This window comes from Eleginops maclovinus, chromosome 19 (genome assembly GCF_036324505.1).
Source record: "Eleginops maclovinus isolate JMC-PN-2008 ecotype Puerto Natales chromosome 19, JC_Emac_rtc_rv5, whole genome shotgun sequence".
NCBI lineage: Eukaryota > Metazoa > Chordata > Actinopteri > Perciformes > Eleginopidae > Eleginops > Eleginops maclovinus.
The window spans coordinates 24,391,551-24,415,803 of record NC_086367.1 but is presented as its reverse complement, the minus strand read 5'-3'; the positions used below and the strand labels follow the sequence as shown (position 1 = coordinate 24,415,803).

The 24,253-nt window shown below is 42.8% G+C and overlaps 1 protein-coding gene across 2 annotated transcripts in view; it reads left to right on the top strand.

The window, feature by feature from the left end:
* trim9 (tripartite motif containing 9) overlaps window positions 1-24,138 on the top strand; it is a 37,853-nt gene extending 13,715 nt beyond the window's left edge. Inside the window, exons 3-11 of one of the 2 annotated variants that reach the window (XM_063908024.1) lie at window positions 2,184-2,306; window positions 11,188-11,298; window positions 11,371-11,524; window positions 12,095-12,240; window positions 13,556-13,694; window positions 18,113-18,151; window positions 19,297-19,600; window positions 19,732-19,894; window positions 20,836-24,138. In XM_063908024.1, coding sequence (XP_063764094.1) covers window positions 2,184-2,306; window positions 11,188-11,298; window positions 11,371-11,524; window positions 12,095-12,240; window positions 13,556-13,694; window positions 18,113-18,151; window positions 19,297-19,600; window positions 19,732-19,894; window positions 20,836-20,913 — 1,257 coding nt within the window. In that variant the 3' untranslated portion in view covers window positions 20,914-24,138. The remainder of the gene's footprint in view (window positions 1-2,183; window positions 2,307-11,187; window positions 11,299-11,370; window positions 11,525-12,094; window positions 12,241-13,555; window positions 13,695-18,112; window positions 18,152-19,296; window positions 19,601-19,731; window positions 19,895-20,835) is intronic. The other variant, XM_063908025.1, reaches the window with a different exon arrangement.
* The last annotated feature ends 115 nt before the right edge of the window (window positions 24,139-24,253 follow it).

The window sequence follows — 24,253 nt, the reverse complement described above, 5'->3', positions numbered from 1 at the left end:
CTTTATTTATTTTTCTAAATAAAAAAAGGTGTAATTATTTAAGAAAACATTTTGACTGAAAAGAAATTCTCAATTTTTAGGAAATTATTTTTCAAACAAACATTTTCAGAAATAAAAAATCTGCTGACATCTTTTTTATTTTCAGGGAAAAATAATGATCATTTTTGGGGAGTTGAGAATTGTACGTCACATATTACAACTTAGTGTACCTCATCCTACCACTGTGTCAGCCAGGAAAATGTAATCCTAACTTTGGGTAAATGAAACCAACATATTTAACAGTTTGTCTGATCTGCAGATTTGTACACGCTTTCGTCTCTCCTGAAAATAATTACATTTCTTTTAGATTCATTTTCTCTGACTTTCTAATATTTGCCCAAATCTTTTTGAGGTCATAAATCTAAAAAAGGGGTTTTGAGAATTTTCTTTCTTTTCTGAAAATGATGAACTTGTGTTTTGTTTGTAATGCAGTGCATCTCGTTCCTATTGAATGCAGCGTTTAACAAAGCCATGCCATCAGTGAGCTCCACCTTTATCAGACATCAGCTCCTCTTTGAACTGAACCCAATACTTCCTAATCCAATCTTGAAAAACTCCAACTTAATGTAAACTGGATTTCCTCTTGGAGTCCTGACCCCTCCTTCGTATATCCCCTGGTTGTTTTGCGGTGTTCTGTGCATTTATGATTGTAGTTTATTATTCATGTACAGTGGGGCAAAAAAGTATTTAGTCAGCCACCAATTGTGCAAGTTCTCCCATTTAAAAAGATGAGAGAGGCCTGCATTTTGATCATAGGTACACTTCAACTATGAGAGACAGAATGGGGGAAACAATCCAGGAAATCACATTGTAGGATTTTAATGAATTCATTTCAAATGATTGTGGAAAATAAGTATTTGGTCAATAACAAAAGTTCATCTCAATACTTTGTTGTATACCCTTTGTTGGCAATGACAGAGGTCAAAGGTTTTCTGTAAGTCTTCACAAGGTTTCACACTGTTGCTGGTATTTTGGCCCATTCCTCCATGCAGATCTCCTCTAAAGCAGTGATGTTTTGGGGCTGTCGCTGGGCAACACGGACTTTCAACTCCCTCCAAAGATTTTCTATGGGGTTGAGATCTGGAGACTGGCTAGGCCACTCCAGGACCTTGAAATGCTTCTTACGAAGCCACTCCTTCGTTGCCCTGGCGGTGTGTTTGGGATCATTGTCATGCTGAAAGACCCAGCCACGCTTCATCTTCAGTGCCCTTGCTGATGGAAGGAGGTTTTCACTCAACATCTCTCGATACATGGCCCCATTCATTCTTTCCTTTACACGGATCAGTCGTCCTGGTCCCTTTGCAGAAGAACAGCCCCAAAGCATGATGTTTCCACCCCCATGCTTCACAGTAGGTATGGTGTTCTTTGGAGGCAACTCTGCATTCTTTCTCCTCCAAACACGACCAGTTGAGTTTTTACCAAAAAGTTCTATTTTGGTTTCATCTGACCATATGACATTCTCCCAATCCTCTTCTGGATCATCCAAATGCCCTCTAGCAAACTTCAGACGGGCCTGGACATGTACTGGCTTAAGCAGGGGGACACGTCTGGAACTGCAGGATGTAAGTCCCTGGCGGCGTAGTGTGTTACTGATGGTAGCCTCTGTTACTTTGGTCCCAGCTCTCTGCAGGTCATTCACTAGGTCCCCCCGTGTGGTTCTGGGATTTTTGCTCCCCGTTCTTGTGATCATTTTGACCCCACGGGGTGAGATCTTGCGTGGAGCCCCAGATGGAGGGAGATTAGCAGTGGTCTTGTATGTCTTCCATTTTCTAATAATTGCTCCCACAGTTGATTTCTTCACACCAAGCTGCTGACCTATTGCAGATTCAGTTTTCCCAGCCTGGTGCAGGTCTACAATTGTGTCTCTGGTCTCCTTTGACAGCTCTTTGGTCTTGGCCATAGTGGAGTTTGGAGTATGACTGTTTGAGGTTGTGGACAGGTGTCTTTTATACTGATAACGAGTTCAAAAAGGTGCCATTAATACAGGTAACGAGTGGAGGACAGAGGAGCCTCTTAAAGAAGAAGTTACAGGCCTCTCTCATCTTTTTAAATGGGAGAACTTGCACAATTGGTGGCTGACTAAATACTTTTTTGCCCCACTGTAGATGTGTTATTCCTCTCAGCCTGTTCCTGTTGTGTTGCAGGAGAACGGAGTGGAGTTCGAGGCATGTCTCGTGGCTCAGTGCGACGCTCTTATCGAGGCTCTGAACCGACGCAAAGCCCAGCTGCTGTCCCGGGTCAACAAGGAGCACGAGCACAAACTCAACGTGAGTCTCAAATGATTAAAATACACCTCATCATGTGACATTAATTCCTGCAACTCTGTGTGTGGTGAATACAGCGTTCTGTCCTGAATGTGGGGGCTACAGTCCGAGTAGAAGACAAACATACTGTAGTATATTAGTGCTCCCTTTGAAGAAGGGAAGAGGGTTATTCTAAAACGATCTTCATGCAGAGGTTTTGATATTTACATGAGAAAACACGTTTGAAAAATGCTTTATAATACAAAAAATCTGGACATTCTAGAGTGGCAAATCCAAATGAGTTTTTTTACACTCAGCTTTGAATTGAGCTACCATTACGGTTTTAATTTGAACACAAACTCAGAATCAGAAGTCCTGTTTTAAGAAGCTGGTGAAGAAGATGTGTTTTGGCTCATTTGTGTTTCTATAATTGCATCATTTCTGAGGCTGCAGCGTGTTCTCCTAATTGAAATGTGTTGGGCTGTTGTAGCACGATGGCACCTGTCAGCCACCGTAGCGCTCTGGGTGAGAATGCACTGTAGTCAGGGAGGGAGTTGGATGCAAATATTAAAACATTCAGTGGAAAAAAACCCGTTTGGAGAATGATTTAAAACAAAACATCAGGACATTCTCAGTCTAAAATACAAATGAATTCTCCCACCTCTTAAATTTACATTAGACGCTAATTAGAGTTTAAATTTGAACGTAAACCCAGAATCAGAAGCAAGAGGGCGAAAAAGGGCTCGACTGATTTAAGACACATAGAGCAACGTTTGTCTTTACACGTCTGCAACACGTTGAACAGCAACATAACTGAGGAAGAGGAGGAGGAGGAGGAGGAGGAGGAGATAGGTTTGTGCTGTACAGCATCCAATTTCATGCTCGGCCGCTCTGCAGGATCACACATGTAGGCGGAGAAACACGCTGTGCATCGCTCAAACACTCATTACACATTTCTCTCCCGTGTACGAGATATTTAAATGTGAAGCATTTCCTGGCCGGGCTTCATCAATCACTCAGACTCGTTTTCATTTCAGTCACGTTCAGTTCTCCACAAACAGGAACATCCGTTTATGGTGCTGGTGGCAAAAATGTGTCAGGTTGTATAGAAGTCTATGAGGAAGTGTTCCTGCTCCTCTCTGAATTCATTACCTCAGATTGTATAGAAGTCTATGAGGAAATGCTCCTGCTCCTCTCTGGATGTATTACCTCAGGTTGTATAGAAGTCTATGAGGAAGTGTTCCTGCTCCTCTCTGGATTTACTACCTCAGATTGTATAGAAGTCTATGAGGAAGTGTTCCTGCTCCTCTCTGAATTCATTACCTCAGATTGTATAGAAGTCTATGAGGAAATGTTCCTGCTCCTCTCTGAATTCATTACCTCAGATTGTATAGAAGTCTATGAGGAAATGTTCCTGCTCCTCTCTGGAGTTATTACCTCAGATTGTATAGAAGTCTATGAGGAAATGTTCCTGCTCCTCTCTGAATTCATTACCTCAGATTGTATAGAAGTCTATGAGGAAATGTTCCTGCTCCTCTCTGAATTCATTACCTCAGATTGTATAGAAGTCTATGAGGAAATGTTCCTGCTCCTCTCTGGAGTTATTACCTCAGGTTGTATAGAAGTCTATGAGGAAACGTTCCTGCTCCTCTCTGGAGTTATTACCTCAGGTTGTATAGAAGTCTATGAGGAAATGTTCCTGCTCCTCTCTGGAGTTACTACCTCAGGTTGTATAGAAGTCTATGAGGAAATGTTCCTGCTCCTCTCTGGAATTCATTACCTCAGATTGTATAGAAGTCTATGAGGAAATGCTCCTGCTCCTCTCTGAATTCATTACCTCAGGTTGTATAGAAGTCTATGAGGAAGTGTTCCTGCTCCTCTCTGAATTCATTACCTCAGATTGTATAGAAGTCTATGAGGAAATGTTCCTGCTCCTCTCTGGAGTTATTACCTCAGGTTGAATAGAAGTCTATGAGGAAATGTTCCTGCTCCTCTCTGGAATTATCACCTCAGATTGAATAGAAGTCTATGAGGAAATGTTCCTGCTCCTCTCTGGAGTTATTACCTCAGATTGTATAGAAGTCTATGAGGAAATGTTCCTGCTCCTCTCTGGAGTTATTACCTCAGATTGAATAGAAGTCTATGAGGAAATGCTCCTGCTCCTCTCTGGAGTTATTACCTCAGATTGTATAGAAGTCTATGAGGAAATGTTCCTGCTCCTCTCTGGATTTAGTATCTCCTAAAACAAGATATATATTGTGTAAATTAATGGGATTTTGAGTTTCTTTTGAAGGCAGGTCTACTTACCTTTAGACGGAGCAATGCTAGCTGTTCCTAGTCTTCATGCTAAGCTAACTAGCTGGTAGTTGTAGCTTCATAGTTAGCATTCAGACATCATTACAGGGCCTGAATCCTCTCCTCTATCTTTGGTGAGAAAAGTAATTCGGTGTAAACACTGCCTTGTGTTGAATTGACTCATTTAGTGCCACAGAAAGAGCTGAATCCTTTATCTGTTTTTATCAATAGACAACAAAGATAGGACCACCATCCCTTCCTCCAACGACAAAAGACACACACATTCGCTCTGAGCAGTGTGTAGTGTTCCCAGCATTTATCTGCAAACATGCTCCATCCACACGCTCGTACATTGTGCAGGTTATAAATATAAAAGCTCTCCTCCCACACTCGAGCCTCATCGCCTGCAGAGACACAAATGTCTCCATTACAGCAGAAATCTGCTTTTCTGTTTGCTGTAGGAGGGAAACACTGCGGCGTGTTCACAGCTGCAGATACTGCCGCTGCTCTCTCACTTTAGAGACATTTTGTGCTCGCTTAAGATGCAAGATCTGTTCCCTTAATGATTGATTGGCCGTGTAGCGACTGATGGATGATTAACGCGGGGAATCTGACATTCACACCTCCAAGACGGAGGAATTTGAATGCATCTCGGTGCAGATCTGATGCCTGCTGACAGCCTGCAGATCAGAGACTCTGCTCTCTGAATCTCAATGCATCAAGAAGCTGATTCCATTTATACTGCGATGCTCACTCAGGGACACTGCCTCCATGATAGGAGTGTCCGTCAGGGTGCAGGAAACCCTCGGCTTCACAGGTTCTGCGAACATTTCAGAGTAAAAAGAGCAGCCCTGAAACAATCTGAAAACCCTTGTGATGTTACCTGCTTATCATCAGCTGGAAACAGACACAGTTAGCTGCTGAAGAACGGTTGGATGACATGGATTTTTGAGTGTGACAGTGCGCAGAAAAGGCGCTAAACTACAGGCGTAACACGTCCAAGTCACCATGGCTACAGGGTGCTTGAGGAGAGGCGAGAGGCTTGTTTTCCTGCAGCGGTTCACGTCCTTATTTGTGGATTCATCCTCATAAAGACCAGCTGCATGTGACCGAATCAGCAGGGCTAATCAGGGCACCTCATTAGCTTCTTAATTGGTCACACATAAAATGCATAGCTGGCATTTTGATCCATGCAACAAGAGGCTTTCCATCTGCAAAGAAATGCAGAATATGCAAAGGGTTAATGAGCATAATTGAACACGGGATGACATTCTAAATTGTCTTTATTAAACTTAAGATATTTGAGACAATTTTGCCCGTGTGTGCCGAGTGCAAAAATCACTTTGGTTGCTCAGTATTCATTTTAGCATTCAGCAAATAGTGACGCAAGAGTTACTTTTTATTGTAGGTTGACCCTGAAGGCAGCATCTCCCTGGTTCCCTCCACAAAAAGCCAATGGGCCAATTGCAAAGTAATAGCATTCCATCCCTGCTCCTCTCTTGATTTGTTACATCAGTCAACATTTCCCAGATGACTTGATGATGTCACCCTCTAGTTTCAAGCCTTCTTCAACACAGCATGATGTTCATTTAGTAGATAATGTTTCCAGTTTATTCAAATAGACCAGGGCTCCCAAAGTGTGGTGCGAGCTGCCACCAGGGGGTGCGCGAGATGAAACCTGTAATGGTGGTCTGGTGTACAAATATTTCAGTGTTGTTTTTTAACTGGGATTTTTCCATAGGCTACAATACAAAACAGGAACCATACACATTTCCTTTGTCATCCCTTTTATTTTAAATCAAAAAACTATAATTTATTAGTTTTGTTAGAAAGGTTTCACTGTAGCCTGGGATATATGCGCGCCGACTCGTTTCATTCATTCTTTCAAATATGACTAACTGGCTGAAATCAGGGACACGGTCAGTGGAACGTCTCAGGACAAAGTTATGTATATGCTGATAAAACAAAGCTTTGTTGCGTTTTCTTTTTTGGGGGGTGCGTCAACCCGACTGGGACGTAGCACGGGGTGCGCCGCAAAAAAAGTTTGTGAACCGCTGAAATAGACGATAAGGCGGTGTATGCTTTAAGGCGGGACTACCTGTGATTGACAGGTAGCTACCACGCGGTTGTCCATTCTCACTTATTCTTACCATGTCTTCTTTCTTAACATAAAGGCACACATTGATGGCTAACAGGAAGCTCCCTGATGCTCGCTGACAGCTGAGCGTCATAGGAAGTGACACATGTCACCCCCCTTGTATTTCCTCTTCTTTCTCTCCTTGTCAGTACCATTGAATGCTCCTCCTCTCAGCTGTAGTGCATGCTGCTGTCTGACTGTAAAGGTGATGTTCGGTGAGAGTCTGCAGTGCCGCAGTGTCCTGGTAACTCCAGCAGAAATGGGTCATTTATTTCACAGGCGGCTCCTCCTGTGACTTAACCTCTTTCTAAATAACCTGCCATGCCCGGCTGCAGACTCTCTGTAGTGTCCCCTGGTCTCCAGCTGTGTGCGTCTCTCTTTAGTGTCCCCTGGTCTCCAGCTGTGTGCGTCTCTCTTTAGTGTCCCCTGGTCTCCAGCTGTGTGCGTCTCTCTTTAGTGTCCCCTGGTCTCCAGCTGTGTGCGTCTCTCTTTAGTGTCCCCTGGTCTCCAGCTGTGTGCGTCTCTCTTTAGTGTCGCTTGGTCTCCAGCTGTGTGCGTCTCTCTTTAGTGTCCCCTGGTCTCCAGCTGTGTGCGTCTCTCTTTAGTGTCCCCTGGTCTCCAGCTGTGTGCGTCTCTCTTTAGTGTCGCTTGGTCTCCAGCTGTGTGCGTCTCTCTGTAGTGTCCCCTGGTCTCCAGCTGTGTGCGTCTCTCTTTAGTGTCCCCTGGTCTCCAGCTGTGTGCGTCTCTCTTTAGTGTCCCCTGGTCTCCAGCTGTGTGTGTCTCTCTTTAGTGTCGCTTGGTCTCCAGCTGTGTGCGTCTCTCTTTAGTGTCCCCTGGTCTCCAGCTGTGTGTGTCTCTCTTTAGTGTCGCTTGGTCTCCAGCTGTGTGCGTCTCTCTTTAGTGTCCCCTGGTCTCCAGTTGTGTGCGTCTCTCTTTAGTGTCCCCTGGTCTCCAGCTGTGTGCGTCTCTCTTTAGTGTCCCCTGGTCTCCGTTGTGTTGGAGCTTCTTGCAGCGTTTGGTTTCTGCAGCTTTTAGTAAACGCTGCTCATGTTTCCTCTGCTGAATGTTCTCTAGATGCTGCATGTGTTGAAGAGCTGCTGCAGATGTTCCTGCATGTGTTGAAGAGCTGCTGCAGATGTTCCTGCATGTGTTGAAGAGCTGCTGCAGATGTTCCTGCATGACGTTGAAGAGCTGCTGCAGATGTTCCTGCATGTGTTGAAGAGCTGCTGCAGATGTTTCTGCATGTGTTGAAGAGCTGCTGCAGATGTTTCTGCATGTGTTGAAGAGCTGCTGCAGATGTTTCTGCATGTGTTGAAGAGCTGCTGCAGATGTTTCTGCAGATGTTTCTGCAGGAGTTCTGATCTGTGTTTTTATACCTTCATCCTTTCTGAAGCTGCAGCACGTTGCTCTGGATGGAATTTTGAGTCGTTGAAGAACGTTAGCACCTGTCGGCCTCCGTAGGATGGAGCCTATAGGCAACTGAGGGATGCCAAAGACAGCAGCAAAGGCCTTTTGAGGAAAAGATGCTCCTTTTATCAGAAGAGTTTAATTAGCAGGAGAGTAAAATAATCTCCGGGGTCATTGCTGGAGAAAAGTTTGAATGAATTCAGCTGCTTTGTCTCTCTGTCTGGGGTTGTTTGTGCTGCTTTGGGTTTATTCACCAGGACAGCCACATATGTTTGTCTCCCCCTGCAGACACTGTGTCCTGCTCTGCCTCCGCCCCTGTCCTCCTCTCACCCCTCTCTCTCTCTCTCTCTTCATTCATTACTCCCACGTCTCCTCTCTAAAGATGCTTCATTTTCTCACACCGCTGTTAGCTCCAGGTGAATGAACGCTAACGCGTATCCGCTGAGCGGCGCCTCTGGCAGCTTGGATGTTCGGAGGCTGATTGAAGGCAGGAGTCAGGAGCTGCAGAGAGGAGCTGCTCAGGATGCAGCGAGTGTTCGAGGAGGAAAAGGGAAAGGGAGGAGGACGATATGAAGTTGTCGGCCCAGGAATCGTCCTCGATGAATTTAGAGATTGTGCTTTCAGCTGCGTGGAGAGGATTGTTAAACAGAGAGGAAGCGTCTGCAGCTGATTGATCACAGCGTGCGTCTATGAATTTATGAACTTCATATTTAACCCTTTGAGACCTGCAGTTTGTTTTATTAGGAGCATTTCAGGTCACATCGTCTCAGTGCCAATGGATTTGAATGACAATTTTGCACCTTCCTGCACACTACTACCACTTCTGAAACTGCACAGCTTTTCACCAAATTAATTTCTCTCTAGTTTCTTTAGTTTCTTTGTTCATATGTTTTATATTGTTTTTTATTTTATTTTATAATATCTATAATTTATTTGTAATTTTTGTAATAGTAAATAAAATATGAAATAATATTTTATTTCTAAAACATTTTATTTTGTTATTTTTTTGTAAATGTTTTTCTTTCATTGATCATTTTTAAAAATATATTTTCATAATTTTTTTAAGGCAGATTTAATGCAGTTGTAGCATCCTATACCTTTAACAAATATGAATCAAAACCAAATAAAAATTACAATTTAGGAGGAAAAGAAATGAAAAATATATTAAAATGTATAAATGGTTTCCAGTTCGATAATGCATTCAGAGGGGGCTCTCCCTAACGACCCCCTCCCTCGTTAACGGTTCTGTGGCGCAGTATTTCACTCGGCTGCCTGCAGCCGTCAGTAAATCACCTTCCTGTTTCCTGTCGGTCTGCAGGATTCTCCTTTCCGATAGCAACAGGGAAGTTTTTGTTTCCTAGCAACCCTCGGTCCAGCTCCCCCGCCTCATTCCTCCTCTCCGAGGCGACCGAGCTCTGCAGACATCAGGAGCATCGAGGGTCTCCCAAATCTGACAGAGAGGCTATGCAAAATAAATCTATAGGAAACGTTGATGCGTGCATGTGCAGGAAGGAGGGTTTAGAAAGGCTCCCGTGCTGCAGAGTCAAATTTAAGGGAATGTAACATTTAAATTATGGTATCAACTAATATATTTACCCCGGGGGGAAACTCAGTTTCATAAAATACAATATAATACAATATAATATAATAAAATACAATATAATATAATATAATATAATATAATATAATATAATATAATATAATAAAATAAAGTCAAATTAAATTACAATTACATTTCATAGAATTAAAAAACATGAAATTAATGTAATATAAAATAAAATACTAATATTTATTATTTTATTTATTGAACAATACATTTAAAAAGAATGCAGTAAAAATATGCACATTATACAACAATATAAACACAAATAAATATGAAAAACTGTATATTATAATACATCCATCAGGTATTAGTACTTAAATATATGAATAATTAATAATGAGCATGCCACACCTGGGTGGTAAATGATGAATAGTGGGAGGGGAAATAGAAACTGATTTGTCATTGATTTTTTTTCCCAGAATTTTCTGAGCAGAATCCAAACTGCGTACATGTTGTTGTTTTGCTGTTGCTGCTCAGACGCCTCTCTGATGTAAGTGGTGATGCTCACAGCTTCCACACGCGTGAAAACAAAATGTCACTTTCCCTCCGGCCACGTCAGTAACAGATCAGCCTCCTCTTCCTCCTCAGTCCGTGCACGAGAGGAAGAGGACTCATTGTATCTCTCTGATGCTGATCTCAGTGTTGGTGTTCCTGCAGCTTCTCTTCATGCAACAACAGCCTCTCTGATCTCAGACTGCATCCTCCATCTCTTATTCATGTTCTCCTCTTCTCTCTGCGTCCATATTTCTCTCTGCTTTTCTGCCTCTTATATCAACGTTTCTGCATATTTACTCCTCTTTATTTAATTATATTTAAGGTATTTATTTTACCAATATCTAGAACTTGAAGTGACACCTTCACAATATATTTTATTTATTTATTATTATTATTTTTTATATATATTATTTTATTTATTTTAAGTAATTATTGCATATTTTCTATTTATTCATTATTATATATATTTGTTTTTTACTTGTTATTATTGTTAAAGTAATTATTTTGTGTTTTATTTAGTTATTAGTATTTGTTGTATTTATTTTTGTTGTATTATTCATAAAGTAATTATCAAGTTTTTAATGTATTTATTTTATTCTAAAATGGAAACCCCATTTAGCCGGGATAAATAAAATACTCTTTTTTTTTTGTCCATCCAACATAATAAATAATGCATTTAATCATAATTACAAACAATGCATACAAAAAGGAAAATCCACGTTTGCAATCAAGAAAAGTTGATGCATTCAGAATAATCTGTTTAATTAATGCACCTTCAGTTTCCCCCTCCTCTTCTGCCGTATTTATTCCCTCCTTTATCCGTGTTCACTGCAGACTGATTAAAGGAAACGCTGATTACATGTGATGATCCTCTGGGTGCCTGTTGTTGTTTCATACATTGCAGACTTTGATTCCCTCGTGGATTTTACACTAACACCCCCCCTGGTTATGTGTGTGTGTTTCTGCAGGTGGTGCGGGATCAGATCTCCCACTGCACGGTGAAGCTGCGTCAGACCACCGGCCTGATGGAGTACTGCCTGGAGGTCATCAAGGAGAACGACCCCAGCGGCTTCCTGCAGGTAACACACACCTCCAGCGTCACACCGGGCGTTGTTGTTGATCAGGGTTTATAGATATGTTGTTGTGTTCAGATTTCGGACGCGCTGATCCGGAGGGTGCACATGACGGAGGGCCAGTGGGGGAAGGGCACTCTGACCCCCCGCATGAACAGCGACTTTGACCTGACTCTGGACAGCGGCCCCCTCCTGCAGACCATTCACCAGCTGGACTTCGTGCAGATGAAAGGTGAGAGCGGGGGGGTTCAGACAGCAGGTAGATACACGAGGGTTCGACTGTGTGATGGTGGGGATGGTATATTACCTGCGATGACAACTATTTTTATTTAAAAAATAATCATTTTCAATTTCAGAATTTCCATTTTATTTTATTTAATTATTTAACATTTTTTTTTCAATTTTTTCAATTTATGTTTTTATATTTTTCAATAAAAAACATTTTTATTGCAGTTTTTACATTTTAGATTTTTTTGATTCACTTTGATTTCTAACATGATTGAATAGTAACTGGTGTTCAAAGCCTTAATCAATCACAAACATACATTAAAGTATGTTCAAATATTTTAAAAAATGTAATAAAATGCATTTAAATAATACAAATGAAAATACCAAAAGCTGAGCACTTGATGATTAAAATGGATTTCAACTTTCAACTTGAAACATCTGCAGTAAGAGCCCCCAGTACGGTCTCTGCAGGGGAGGCCCGGCTTACAAACCTCCAAATTGCACCATTATATGATTATTACCCCCCCCCCCCCCCCCCCAGGCAGTAATATGCTATTTCTTTATTTCCCATCAGTCCCGGCGGCCCCCATGCTGCAGCTGGAGGAGTGCTGCACGCAGAACAACAGCGCTACGTTGTCATGGAAACAACCGCCGCTGTCCACCATCGCCGTGGACGGTTACATCCTGGAGCTGGACGACGGCAACATGGGGCCCTTCAGGGTACGTCACCCCCCCCCCCGCCCCTACACACGCGCACACACACACACACACACACACACACACACACACACACACACACACACACACACACACACACACACACACACACACACTCTTTAACAGGAGACATTACTTTTATTAGTCCTGGGGGGGGGGGGGGGTGGAGCAGGTACAGTAATAACTCACCTTTACAGAAACACTGCAACAAAGACCCCTTTATTCACTGGTCGGGGGGGGGCACCAGTTCTACCAGTTCTACCAGTGGGAATTTAAGAGGAACGCTTTGTGTCTGAAATACCCACAATGCATCTGTCTGTATATACTGTATGTTCAACCTTCTCTGTACAGTCTTTGGATTTGACATCCTTAGTGCATGTAAAGGGTCTGCAGAGGCTAAAATCCCCTCCAGAGGGAGTCCCCCCCCCCCTTGGTTTAATCCAGCAACACAGTGAAATCACTGTATTAGACTCGCGCTCCTATTGGCTAGCACTCCCAACACATTGTACATGATAGGCTGAGGGGCGGGACATCTCTGAGCGGTGGACCAATCACAACAGAGCCCTTTAAATAACACGAGCATGATCAGAAGTGATTTTAGTTTAATAACTGGCCAAAGCGCTGATAAGTTTCAGACCTCTGTGATCCAGGATCCTGCAGCCGGATCCTCCTGCAGGATCCGAGGCGTATATTTATCCTCTCAGGGGTCCGACATGTAATCCAGATACCCCGGCCCCCCAGCCTCTCTGTACACACAGAGGGGCCCCGGCTCTTTGTCAAATAGAAACTTTAAACCTCCTGAACAATAAATGTACCTCAATGCTCGAGGATATCTGAACCATAGAGCTCCTCCTGCAGGACAGAGGGGCCTCATTCTCTGGAAACTGACCTGAGGGCCTGTAGAGCCCCCCTACCCTATTAACATATATATATGTTAATGTGTTTGAAGATACTCGCTTCTCCAGTCCTGTCCCGGGTTAATGTGACCAAAAAGACTCCAAACTGTGAACACCAAACTCTGCTCCTCTGACTCACGATGCTCGCCAACGCTGCAACACACACAGTTTGACAGGTTGTGTGTGTGTGTGTGTGTGTGTGTGTGTGTGTGTGTGTGTGTCTGTGTGTGTGTGTCTGTGTGTGTGTTTCTCTATTTATACAGTGTGTGGGTTCCTCTCCCACTCTCTGCTCTACAAACTCTCTCCTGTTTCACAAAATAAATCTTAAAGAGACTCCTTCAGAGAGTCTGTGTGTGTCATCACTGCGCACTGCATGTGTCTGTAACAGGGTGTGTGTGTGTGTGTGTGTGTGTGTGTTGCAGGAAGTGTACGTGGGCACGGAGACCATCTGCACGGTGGACGGGCTTCACTTCAACAGCACCTACAAAGCTCGGGTGAAGGCGTTCAACAACAGCGGGGTCGGCCAGTACAGCAAGACCCTCGTCATGCAGACCTCCGAGAGTACGTACATACACCAGAATACTACTTCAAATACTAATACTCCTACTACCTCCAAGAGTACGCTAAGCATCATCTCCTCCTCATACATGGATATTTATAAGCATAATTATAAAGATGTTTTAAGGAAATGCTCTCAAACAGAATTCAGTTCTTATTATTGTTTTACTCAAGTACAAGATCTGAGTACTCCTACTTTACTCAAGTACAAGATCTGAGTACTCCTACTTTACTCAAGTACAAGATCTGAGTACTCCTACTTTACTCAAGTACAAGATCTGAGTACTTCTACTTTACTCAAGTACAAGACCTGAGTACTCCTACTTTACTCAAGTACAAGACCTGAGTACTTCTACTCTACTCAAGTACAAGACCTGAGTACTCCTACTTTACTCAAGTACAAGATCTGAGTACTCCTACTTTACTCAAGTACAAGACCTGAGTACTTCTACTTTACTCAAGTACAAGATCTGAGTACTTCTACTTTACTAAAGTACAAGACCTGAGTACTTCTACTTTACTCAAGTACAAGATCTGAGTACTCCTACTTTACTCAAGTACAAGACCTGAGTACTTCTACTTTACTCAAGTACAAGATCTGAGTACTCCTACTTTTACTCAAGTACAAGATCTGAGTACTCCTACTTTACTCAAGTACAAGACCTGAGTACTTCTACTTTACTCAAGTACAAGATCTGAGTACTCCTACTTTACTCGAGTACAAGATCTGAGTACTTCTACTTTACTCAAGTACAAGATCTGAGTACTCCTACTTTACTCAAGTACAAGATCTGAGTACTCCTACTTTACTCAAGTACAAGATCTGAGTACTCCTACTTTACTCAAGTACAAGACCTGAGTACTTCTACTTTACTCAAGTACAAGATCTGAGTACTTCTACTTTACTCAAGTACAAGACCTGAGTACTTCTACTTTACTCAAGTACAAGATCTGAGTACTCCTACTTTACTCAAGTACAAGACCTGAGTACTTCTACTTTACTCAAGTACAAGATCTGAGTACTTCTACTTTACTCAAGTACAAGACCTGAGTACTCCTACTTTACTCAAGTACAAGACCTGAGTACTTCTACTTTTACTCGAGTACTTCTTAAGTGTGAGGCTGATATTAGATGTGCAGTACACAGTCTGTCCGGCAGGGGGCGCTGACTTCTGATTTCTGCAACTTATAATAAAAAGGTAAGAAATCACCTGGATCATTTTCTAAATGACTTTTAAGTAAAACAATTGCAGTCATAATTAAAATTTTAGCAAACAGCTGGCAGGTATTTAGTTTCTGGTGAATAAAAAATAATAATGATAAAGTTTTTGTATTTATTATCACTTCAGTGGACCTGAGTCCCGGCTCCTTCCTCTTCTGAGTGCAGTGTTCAATCAGAGCTGAATAAACCCTGACAGAATAACAAAGTGCTGCTGACTCTCGAACCTTCCTCTTCAGAAACACTTCTTACACATGTTGGGGAAAAGAGAGAAGTTATTTGGGCATATTTTAAAATATGCACTTTGAGTTTTTAACTATGACTTTCAGAAACACGAGGTCCTCTTTCAGTTTCCTCTCTCACTGAAATCAAACGAGGACAACTGAGCTCTACTGGCAACGATCAACAGAAGCAGCAGGAAGTGGATTCTGTTTGAGCATTAACACACACACACACACACACACACACACACACACACACACACACACACACACACACACACACACACACACACACACACACACACACACACACACACACATACACACACACACTCTCTCTAACCCTCAGTGTTTGCTTTAGTTTTAAGTTTTATTCTCTAGAAATTTCTTGCCTTTGTCTTTAAGTCTCTGTAGAAACTTTTGTTTGTGATCTCCAGACTTTAGAGTTGTAAGATAAGGTAAGGTAAGATAAGATAAGATAAGGTAAGATAAGATAAGATAAGATAAGATAAGATAAGATAAGATAAGATAAGATAAGATAAGATAAGGTAAGGTAAGGTAAGGTAAGGTAAGATAAGATAAGATAAGATAAGATAAGATAAGATAAGATAAGATAAGGTAAGGTAAGGTAAGGTAAGGTAAGGTAAGGTAAGGTAAGGTAAGGTAAGATAAGATAAGATAAGATAAGATAAGATAAGATAAGGTAAGGTAAGGTAAGGTAAGGTAAGGTAAGGTAAGGTAAGGTAAGGTAAGGTAAGGTAAGGTAAGATAAGATAAGATAAGATAAGATAAGGTAAGGTAAGATAAGGTAAGGTAAGGTAAGGTAAGATAAGATAAGATAAGATAAGAGTTCTCTCTGTAGTTGTTGTTCTCTCTGTAGTTGTTGTTCTCTCTGTAGTTGTTGTTCTCTCTGTAGTTGTTGTTGTTCTCTGTAGTTGTTGTTCTCTCTGTTGTCGTTGTTCTCTCTGTAGTTGTTGTTCTCTCTCTGTAGTTGTTGTTCTCTCTGTAGTTGTTGTTCTCTCTCTGTAGTTGTTGTTCTCTCTGTAGTTGTTGTTCTCTCTGTAGTTGTTGTTCTCTCTGTAGTTGTTGTTGTTCTCTGTAGTTGTTGTTCTCTCTGTTGTCGTTGTTCTCTCTGTAGTTGTTGTTCTCTCTCTGTAGTTGTTGTTCTCTCTGTAGTTGTTGTTCTCTCTGTAGTTGTTGTTCTCTCTCTGTAGTTGTTGTTCTCTCTGTAGTTGTTGTTCTCTCTGTAGTTGTTGTTGTTCTCTGTAGTTGTTGTTCTCTCTGTAGTTGTTGTTCTCTCTGTAGTTGTTGTTGTTCTCTGTAGTTGTTGTTCTCTCTGTTGTCGTTGTTCTCTCTGTAGTTGTTGTTCTCTCTGTTGTCGTTGTTCTCTCTATAGTTGTTGTTCTCTCTGTAGTTGTTGTTCTCTCTGTAGTTGTTGTTCTCTCTGTAGTTGTTGTTCTCTCTGTAGTTGTTGTTCTCTCTGTAGTTGTTCTCTCTGTTGTCGTTGTTCTCTCTGTAGTTGTTGTTCTCTCTGTAGTTGTTGTTCTCTCTGTAGTTGTTGTTCTCTGTAGTTGTTGTTCTCTCTGTAGTTGTTGTTCTCTCTGTAGTTGTTGTTCTCTCTGTAGTTGTTGTTGTTCTCTGTAGTTGTTGTTCTCTCTGTTGTCGTTGTTCTCTCTGTAGTTGTTGTTCTCTCTCTGTAGTTGTTGTTCTCTCTGTAGTTGTTGTTCTCTCTGTAGTTGTTGTTCTCTCTGTAGTTGTTGTTGTTCTCTGTAGTTGTTGTTCTCTCTGTTGTCGTTGTTCTCTCTGTAGTTGTTGTTCTCTCTCTGTAGTTGTTGTTCTCTCTCTGTAGTTGTTGTTCTCTCTGTAGTTGTTGTTCTCTCTGTAGTTGTTGTTGTTCTCTGTAGTTGTTGTTCTCTCTGTAGTTGTTGTTCTCTCTGTAGTTGTTGTTGTTCTCTGTAGTTGTTGTTCTCTCTGTTGTCGTTGTTCTCTCTGTAGTTGTTGTTCTCTCTGTTGTCGTTGTTCTCTCTATAGTTGTTGTTCTCTCTGTAGTTGTTGTTCTCTCTGTAGTTGTTCTCTCTGTAGTTGTTGTTCTCTCTGTAGTTGTTCTCTCTGTTGTCGTTGTTCTCTCTGTAGTTGTTGTTCTCTCTGTTGTCGTTGTTCTCTCTATAGTTGTTGTTCTCTCTATAGTTGTTGTTCTCTCTGTAGTTGTTGTTCTCTCTGTAGTTGTTGTTCTCTCTGTAGTTGTTGTTCTCTCTGTAGTTGTTGTTCTCTCTGTAGTTGTTCTCTCTGTTGTCGTTGTTCTCTCTGTAGTTGTTGTTCTCTCTGTAGTTGTTGTTCTCTCTGTAGTTGTTGTTCTCTGTAGTTGTTGTTCTCTCTGTAGTTGTTGTTCTCTCTGTAGTTGTTGTTCTCTCTGTAGTTGTTGTTCTCTCTGTAGTTGTTGTTCTCTCTGTAGTTGTTGTTCTCTCTGTAGTTGTTGTTCTCTCTGTAGTTGTTGTTCTCTGTAGTTGTTGTTCTCTCTGTAGTTGTTGTTCTCTCTGTAGTTGTTGTTCTCTCTCTAGTTGTTCTCTCTGTAGTTGTTGTTCTCTCTGTAGTTGTTGTTCTCTCTGTAGTTGTTGTTCTCTCTGTAGTTGTTGTTCTCTCTGTAGTTGTTGTTCTCTCTGTAGTTGTTGTTCTCTCTGTAGTTGTTGTTCTCTCTGTAGTTGTTGTTCTCTCTGTAGTTGTTGTTCTCTCTGTAGTTGTTGTTCTCTCTGTAGACTCATGCTCTGTATGTTTTGGGTTATTTTGGCCGCCTGTCTTTGCCCTTTAATAACCCCCCCCCCCCCCATGCCTCTTTAGTGTTTGCTGCTGGTTTACCTGCTTTTTTTTTTACTTCTCCTCCTCCTCGTCTTCACCGATTTCTCCCCGGCTTCGCTGCACTCCCTCTTCCTCTCCTCTCCCTCCCCTTTCCTCCCCTTTCCTCCCCTCTTCCTCTCCTCTTCCAGCCGGACTCCCTCCATGTGATATACAGTCTCTAGGCTCAGGTATGGCTCTCCCGCTTCCTCTCTTAACCCCCTCCTCGTCACCCCCCCCTGCAGAGGGTCTGTTTGCTGCTCCTGTTATTAAAGCTCTTTCTGTCCTGGGGGAAATAAAGATCTGTAATAAACTTTACTGCTCACAGTGACAGGGAGGGGGAGCAAACAGCCCCTCTGTGGACCCCCCCACATCAGTGTGTAGAGGACGTTATTAAACCCTGAGCCCGACAGTCTGCAGTGGTCGTGCGTTAGATTGTGTTTAAAGCAGGATTATGTATCCGTAACATTTCCATCTTCTATTGTGTATCTGAGCCGGGTCATGGGGGTACAGGTCCTCACCTCCCCTCCCCAGTCCCCATCAACCAGCTCTGACTGGGGGACTCTAAGGCGCTCCCAGGACCAGCGTAGAGGTGTTCTCCCTCCACCTGGTCCTGGGTCTGCCCCTCGGTTTCCTCACAGCTGCGTCATAATCCCATAAAGATCATAGGAAAGCAGACCTTTAGCAGAGATCACTATCAGACTTTAGACCTTCTTTAAATTGTCCGTTTGAACAGATTTTACAAAAGAAATGCAAAAAGTCAAAATGCTACAAAAATGTTCCATTGACTTACACCAAATAATCACAACAACCCGTTTAATGTTTCGGTGCTCTAATTCAGTTCTTGTTGAAATTGTGCAAAACTGACATTTTTGATGAGAGATGATAAGCATAATTGAAGGATGTATTTCAGAATCAGTTCATTATAATGTTATATGGAGATATATGGAGAGACTCTCCCAGCTGAGAAACCAACGGCGAAATATTTGCAGACTGTCTGACACAGGTGTGATTTTATATGAATATAAATAAGTGATAAGTGAAGTTATAGAGTCTAACGTTAAGATATTAAGCAAACATGATAGTGATTAACCTTCCTCTGTTTAGTTTACAGAGAAACTCACCTCCTCCAGCTGTCTCACCTGCAGTGTGATGTCATCACCAACTGCTGTGATGTCACTAATGTGTGTGTGTGTGTGTGTGTGTGTGTGTGTGTGTGTGTGTGTGTGTGTGTGTGTGTGTGTGTGTGTGTGTGTGTGTGTGTGTGTGTGTGTGTGTGTGTGTGTGTGTGTGTGTGTGTGTGTGTGTGTGTGTGTGTGTGTGTGTGTGTGTGCAGTCTCCTGGTTCACCTTCGACCCGGTGTCGGCCCACCAGGACATCATCCTGTCCAACGACAACCTGACCGTGTCGTGCAACAGCTATGACGACCGGGTGGTGATGGGTAACTCGGCGCTGTCGCGCGGCGTGCACTACTGGGAGATGACGGTGGATCGCTATGACAACCACCCCGACCCGGCGTTCGGCGTGGCGCGCAGCGACGTGCTGAAGGACGTGATGCTGGGGAAGGACGACAAGGCCTGGGCCATGTACGTGGACAACAACCGGTCCTGGTTCATGCACAACAACTCACACACCAACAGGTACACACACACACACACCAACAGGTATATACACACACACACACACACACACACACACACACACACACACACACACACACTCCAACAGGTGAACACACTGACTGTGTGTGTGTGTGTGTGTGTGTGTGCAGGACAGACGGCGGCATCAGTAAAGGAGCGACGATAGGGATCCTGATGGACTTCACCCGGGGGATCCTCATTTTCCTCATCAACGACGAGCAGCAGGGGCCCGTCGCCTTCGAGGGCCTGGAGGGGGTCTACTACCCCGCCATCAGCCTCAACAGGAACGTCCAGGTGGGGTGGAACATTATTCTGTCGTTCAGTTCACCTGCCGGGTTCCTCCGATGTGTTGTTAGGATCCCAGAGGCCCCACAACGCTCTGCACCTGTTTTACAAATTACATCATAAAGCAGGAATTCCAAAAAGTAGAATTCCTGCAAAAATGTGCTGAAATGTTCCATTGACTTACATCAAATAATCATGATCCGCACAGAGGTTTAATAAGATGTGTGTGTGTGTGTGTGTGTGTGTGTGTGTGTGTGTGTGTGTGTGTGTGTGTGTGTGTGTGTGTGTGTGTGTGTGTGTGTGTGTGTGTGTGTGTGTGTGTGTGTGTGTGTGTGTGTGTGTGTGTGTGTGTGTGTGTGTTTTTGTTAGATAATTCAAACCCAAAGGATGTTGAGACTTTAAACCAATCAGAACATGGCATTTCCTCTTCCTCTTCCTCACTAACCTGAGGATGTATTATCTCGGTGACTTCAGAACTCTTTGATCCGTGCACTGCTCCATCACCTGCAGAAGCAGCTGCAGGTGATGGAGACGTCTTTACGCTGCAGGCAGAAATTATAATTCAGATATAAGGAGGCAGCCTCAAAGCCTCTACATCAGTCATGGCTCTGAATGTGGTATTGCTCTGTGTGCTGAGAGGTGATCCTGCAGCGCCCCCTGCAGGCCGGACACATATTACAACTGAGGCACTGCAGGGGGAAATATTAAACTACCAGATATCATCATGAAACTTCTCCACTTCATCACTGACATCAACACAGTTATTTTTTGTATTGCAAGTTTTCTGACAGCTGATGTTTGAATATATAAATGAGGTGTGAAACAAACAGACAAAGTTCATTAAACAAGCTCCTAGCCGTGGATTCTGCATGAAAAGATAAGTGTTATGCCCTAAATATTCATGTGTCGTGTAGAGTCTCATGGTTGGTCTGTAAATGTGTTCTCCTCAGATCACGCTGCACACTGGTCTGCCCATCCCTGATTTCTACACCACCGGGGAGGCCGATCCCGCCAACTCAGTCTGCTGAAGGCTGACCGCGGCGGGGGGAAACCTCGCCGGGATTTCCCAGGGTTCATCCTGCCTGTCAGTAACTATCACCCCCCCCCCACCCCCCACTCTCCAGCTGAGCCATGCCTTTATCATGCATAAACCTTGAACACTTGGACTAACTGAGATGCACCGTGCTTTGCAGTCTGCTCTGACCCGTTACAGAGGGGGAGAGAAGGGGGGATAAGGTTGGAAAATGATCCTGAAATGTTTGTGCAATGACCTGCTAAAAGGAGTAATTCTATTTAGCTCTCTTAAGAGCTGCAGATCATTTCCTTATTAATATCAATACAAAACCCAAGAGTAAATTACATTGCTTTCACAGCTCTACTCATATTGTGCGCTAAATATGAAGCTACAGTTAGCTTGGTTCTGCATCAAGACTGGAGCCTTTTTGCTCCTGGAAATGATTTGTAATTTGTATAATCAGTGCAAAAACAGGATTGTAAAAACAGGCCCAAAACATATTCACACGAAAGTGCAACGTGACGCTTTTACATTTCATTTCTGAAGTTAATCAGTGAGTTTTAGAGGTGCTGTTGCAGCATTTTACTCACTTTGGAGCCAGGCTAGCTGTTAAGAGTCTTTATGCTAAGCTACATTAGCCTCCCATGCAGTCATGAAGGTGGCTCTTTTTATCTGACTCTCAACAAGAAAGTAAGCCAGCTTTCATGAAATATTACACTTCAAAAGAAAGGACTTTGGGTTTCAAATTGATGGAACAAGTTATCACAAGTTATACCATCAACACACAGTCATGAGAATCCTGCAACATTTCCTAGGATTCTTCCTCTGGAAAGTCCAGTTTTTTACACGGTTAATTAGATCTTATTCTACCATCAGGTATATTTATTTTCCTGCCAGCGATCATGAGTGTCCTGCGTGATTAAAAACACCTGGGATTCAGAAACGTCTGCAGGGTTGAACCTCTGGGAACCACGACTGTGTGTAGGATGCTTTGTAAACGGACTGACCTTAGGAAAAGTAGTCCCCATCAGTATACAGGTTATGGAGGGCGTGAGAGGTTGTGTTTTTTGCATTACTGTGTGAGGTGGGGGGGTGTATTGTTTGCAATGAACCCTGGGAGATCTGCATCACCGCCATATCCTCACCCGTGCACATGAGGCGCTTCTCTTCGTGGCTTAGCTTCTGTATCGTCTGCAATGAACAGCACGGTATCGTCAGCGTAGAGGCGCTCTCGGACGCTTCGTGCGGTCTCTCTCTCTGTGGTGCAGCTCTGTCAACAGGGGGGGTTTTGGTGTATTTATAATGAAGGGGGGCGAGTGTGTGTGTTACAGTGTGTCGTAAATGGTTAAAGCTCTTTCAATAAGGTGCTACGGCGGCGCGCTACATCCCGGCTTTTTTTAATCCTGGTAGTTTTGTAATGCTGTGACTGAGACGCAGAGCGGTGCATAGCTAAATAAGTTATCGATGTTCAGAGTTTTTAAGGAGAACTTATCCTCGTTCCTTTATTAGATGTATAGTTATTACAGAAGGAGAGAATCTTAATGTTGTCGCTTTAAGAAATGTCGTTTGTAAACTGTTTATCAAACTGATTGAGTCCCGCTGAAGCAAACAGGAAAGGGAACGATGTACTGGGAGGGGCAACAGCCTCCTCAACTAACTGGGCAATGCTGAGTATACATTGCCCCAGTATACAAATACAGGAAGCTATAGCTATCGGCTGTTAGCTATCGATCCAGCTCTCACCAAACTCATCATTTTAATTGGAATGATTAATTGGTGGTTGGACTCGTGGTTCGGACCTGACCTCTGGGTATCATGAACAACAATTAGTGCCAAAGTACATTTGAACATGTTTAACAGAATGAGGGACTTTGCCAGATATTTATGGTATTTGTGCTTTGAAATGATGCAAAAAGTGCCAAAATGTACGGTAATTTAACCGTTTTAGTGACACTTTATTTGGCAGATAGTCTAATCTTCTATGTCTCATTTAAATTAAATGTCAGAGGGCAAAATATGGATCGCACGTCATGTGTTCTCGTCCGTCTATCCTATCCTCTAAGTGGGTTGATATGTACAGTACCTTTATTGACGTATTTAAAAAAGAAAAGCACTATTATGCCTGTTTCTCCGTTATGCAGCAGTGGAACATGTAGAGGGATAATGAAAGTCTGTAGGACTCTTCCTCTGGGAACCATGCATATCTGTGCTCAATATCCGAGGAATCCATCCGATAGTTGTCCAGATAATTGAATGAATCCGGGGACCTGGATCCAGAACGTCCAGAGGTCAGGTCGAGGTGACTGCTGCCCAGATTCCCGGTGCATCCTCTTCCTGAACATCGTCCAGCATTCACATTAAAATGCTTTCCTGTGTTTAAGCTTCATGGGCGTGCCTTTTCCCCTCTTCAGTACCCGCAGGATTTATTCAAACTTTGCTCAGGAATAAATCCCAGCTTCAGCAGAGGAGCTGTAACATCTGATGCCTGACTTCACCTGCTGCTATTTTTCTATCGGCCAAGAGGAGCAAATTCTGACCCTGTTTGTGATGAACATGATTTCAGTCAGGTGTCTTTCTTAACTTTATAACTCCTCCAGCATTTCTGTTTTATCTCCCCCAGGATAGATATTGATTGTAAATGTTTTAAGACACGGCTGCAGGATATTTCATTTACAGCTGATGTGCATGAGTGCAGACTGCAGAACGCTGCACGGCTGGATTCAAGCTCTGATTTCTGCATCATTTAAATATAGGTTTCTAAAGACAGGGCCTTTATATCTGAGCGTAAATACAAAAGCAGACATCAGACCACTTCAGAAAACAGGAATAACAAACAAATGGTTTTAATTCAGATCATTAACCAGATTAACAACCCTTCTGTGAGAATAAATGATGTTTCTGACTGAACAATCCCATAACTGTGTTTCTGTTCTGAACACAAGAGCGTGCGGATGATTCAAAGGTGTGTGATTGTCACATTTATGATTTCAAAGCAGCCAAAAACACTTTAGAGACACTAAACTCAGACCCCGGAGTATTTAGACAAGCTTTTATCAATTATTATTAAAAACGCTGCACACAGTCGCTGGGCGACACTGGGTGTTATATATCCAAATGTACGTGTGTGTGTGTGTGTGTGTGTGTGTGTGTGTGTGTGTGTGTGTGTGTGTGTGTGTGTGTGTGTGTGTGTGTGTGTGTGTGTGTGTGTGTGTGTGTGTGTGTGTGTGTGTGTGTGTGTGTGTGTGTGTGTGTGTGTGTGTTGCATTATAGCCTCATTTAACTGATTATTTTAGCTGTTTGATGCGGGGGGGGGGGGGGGGGGGTGATCACTGGATATTTTTATTGGCAGTGAA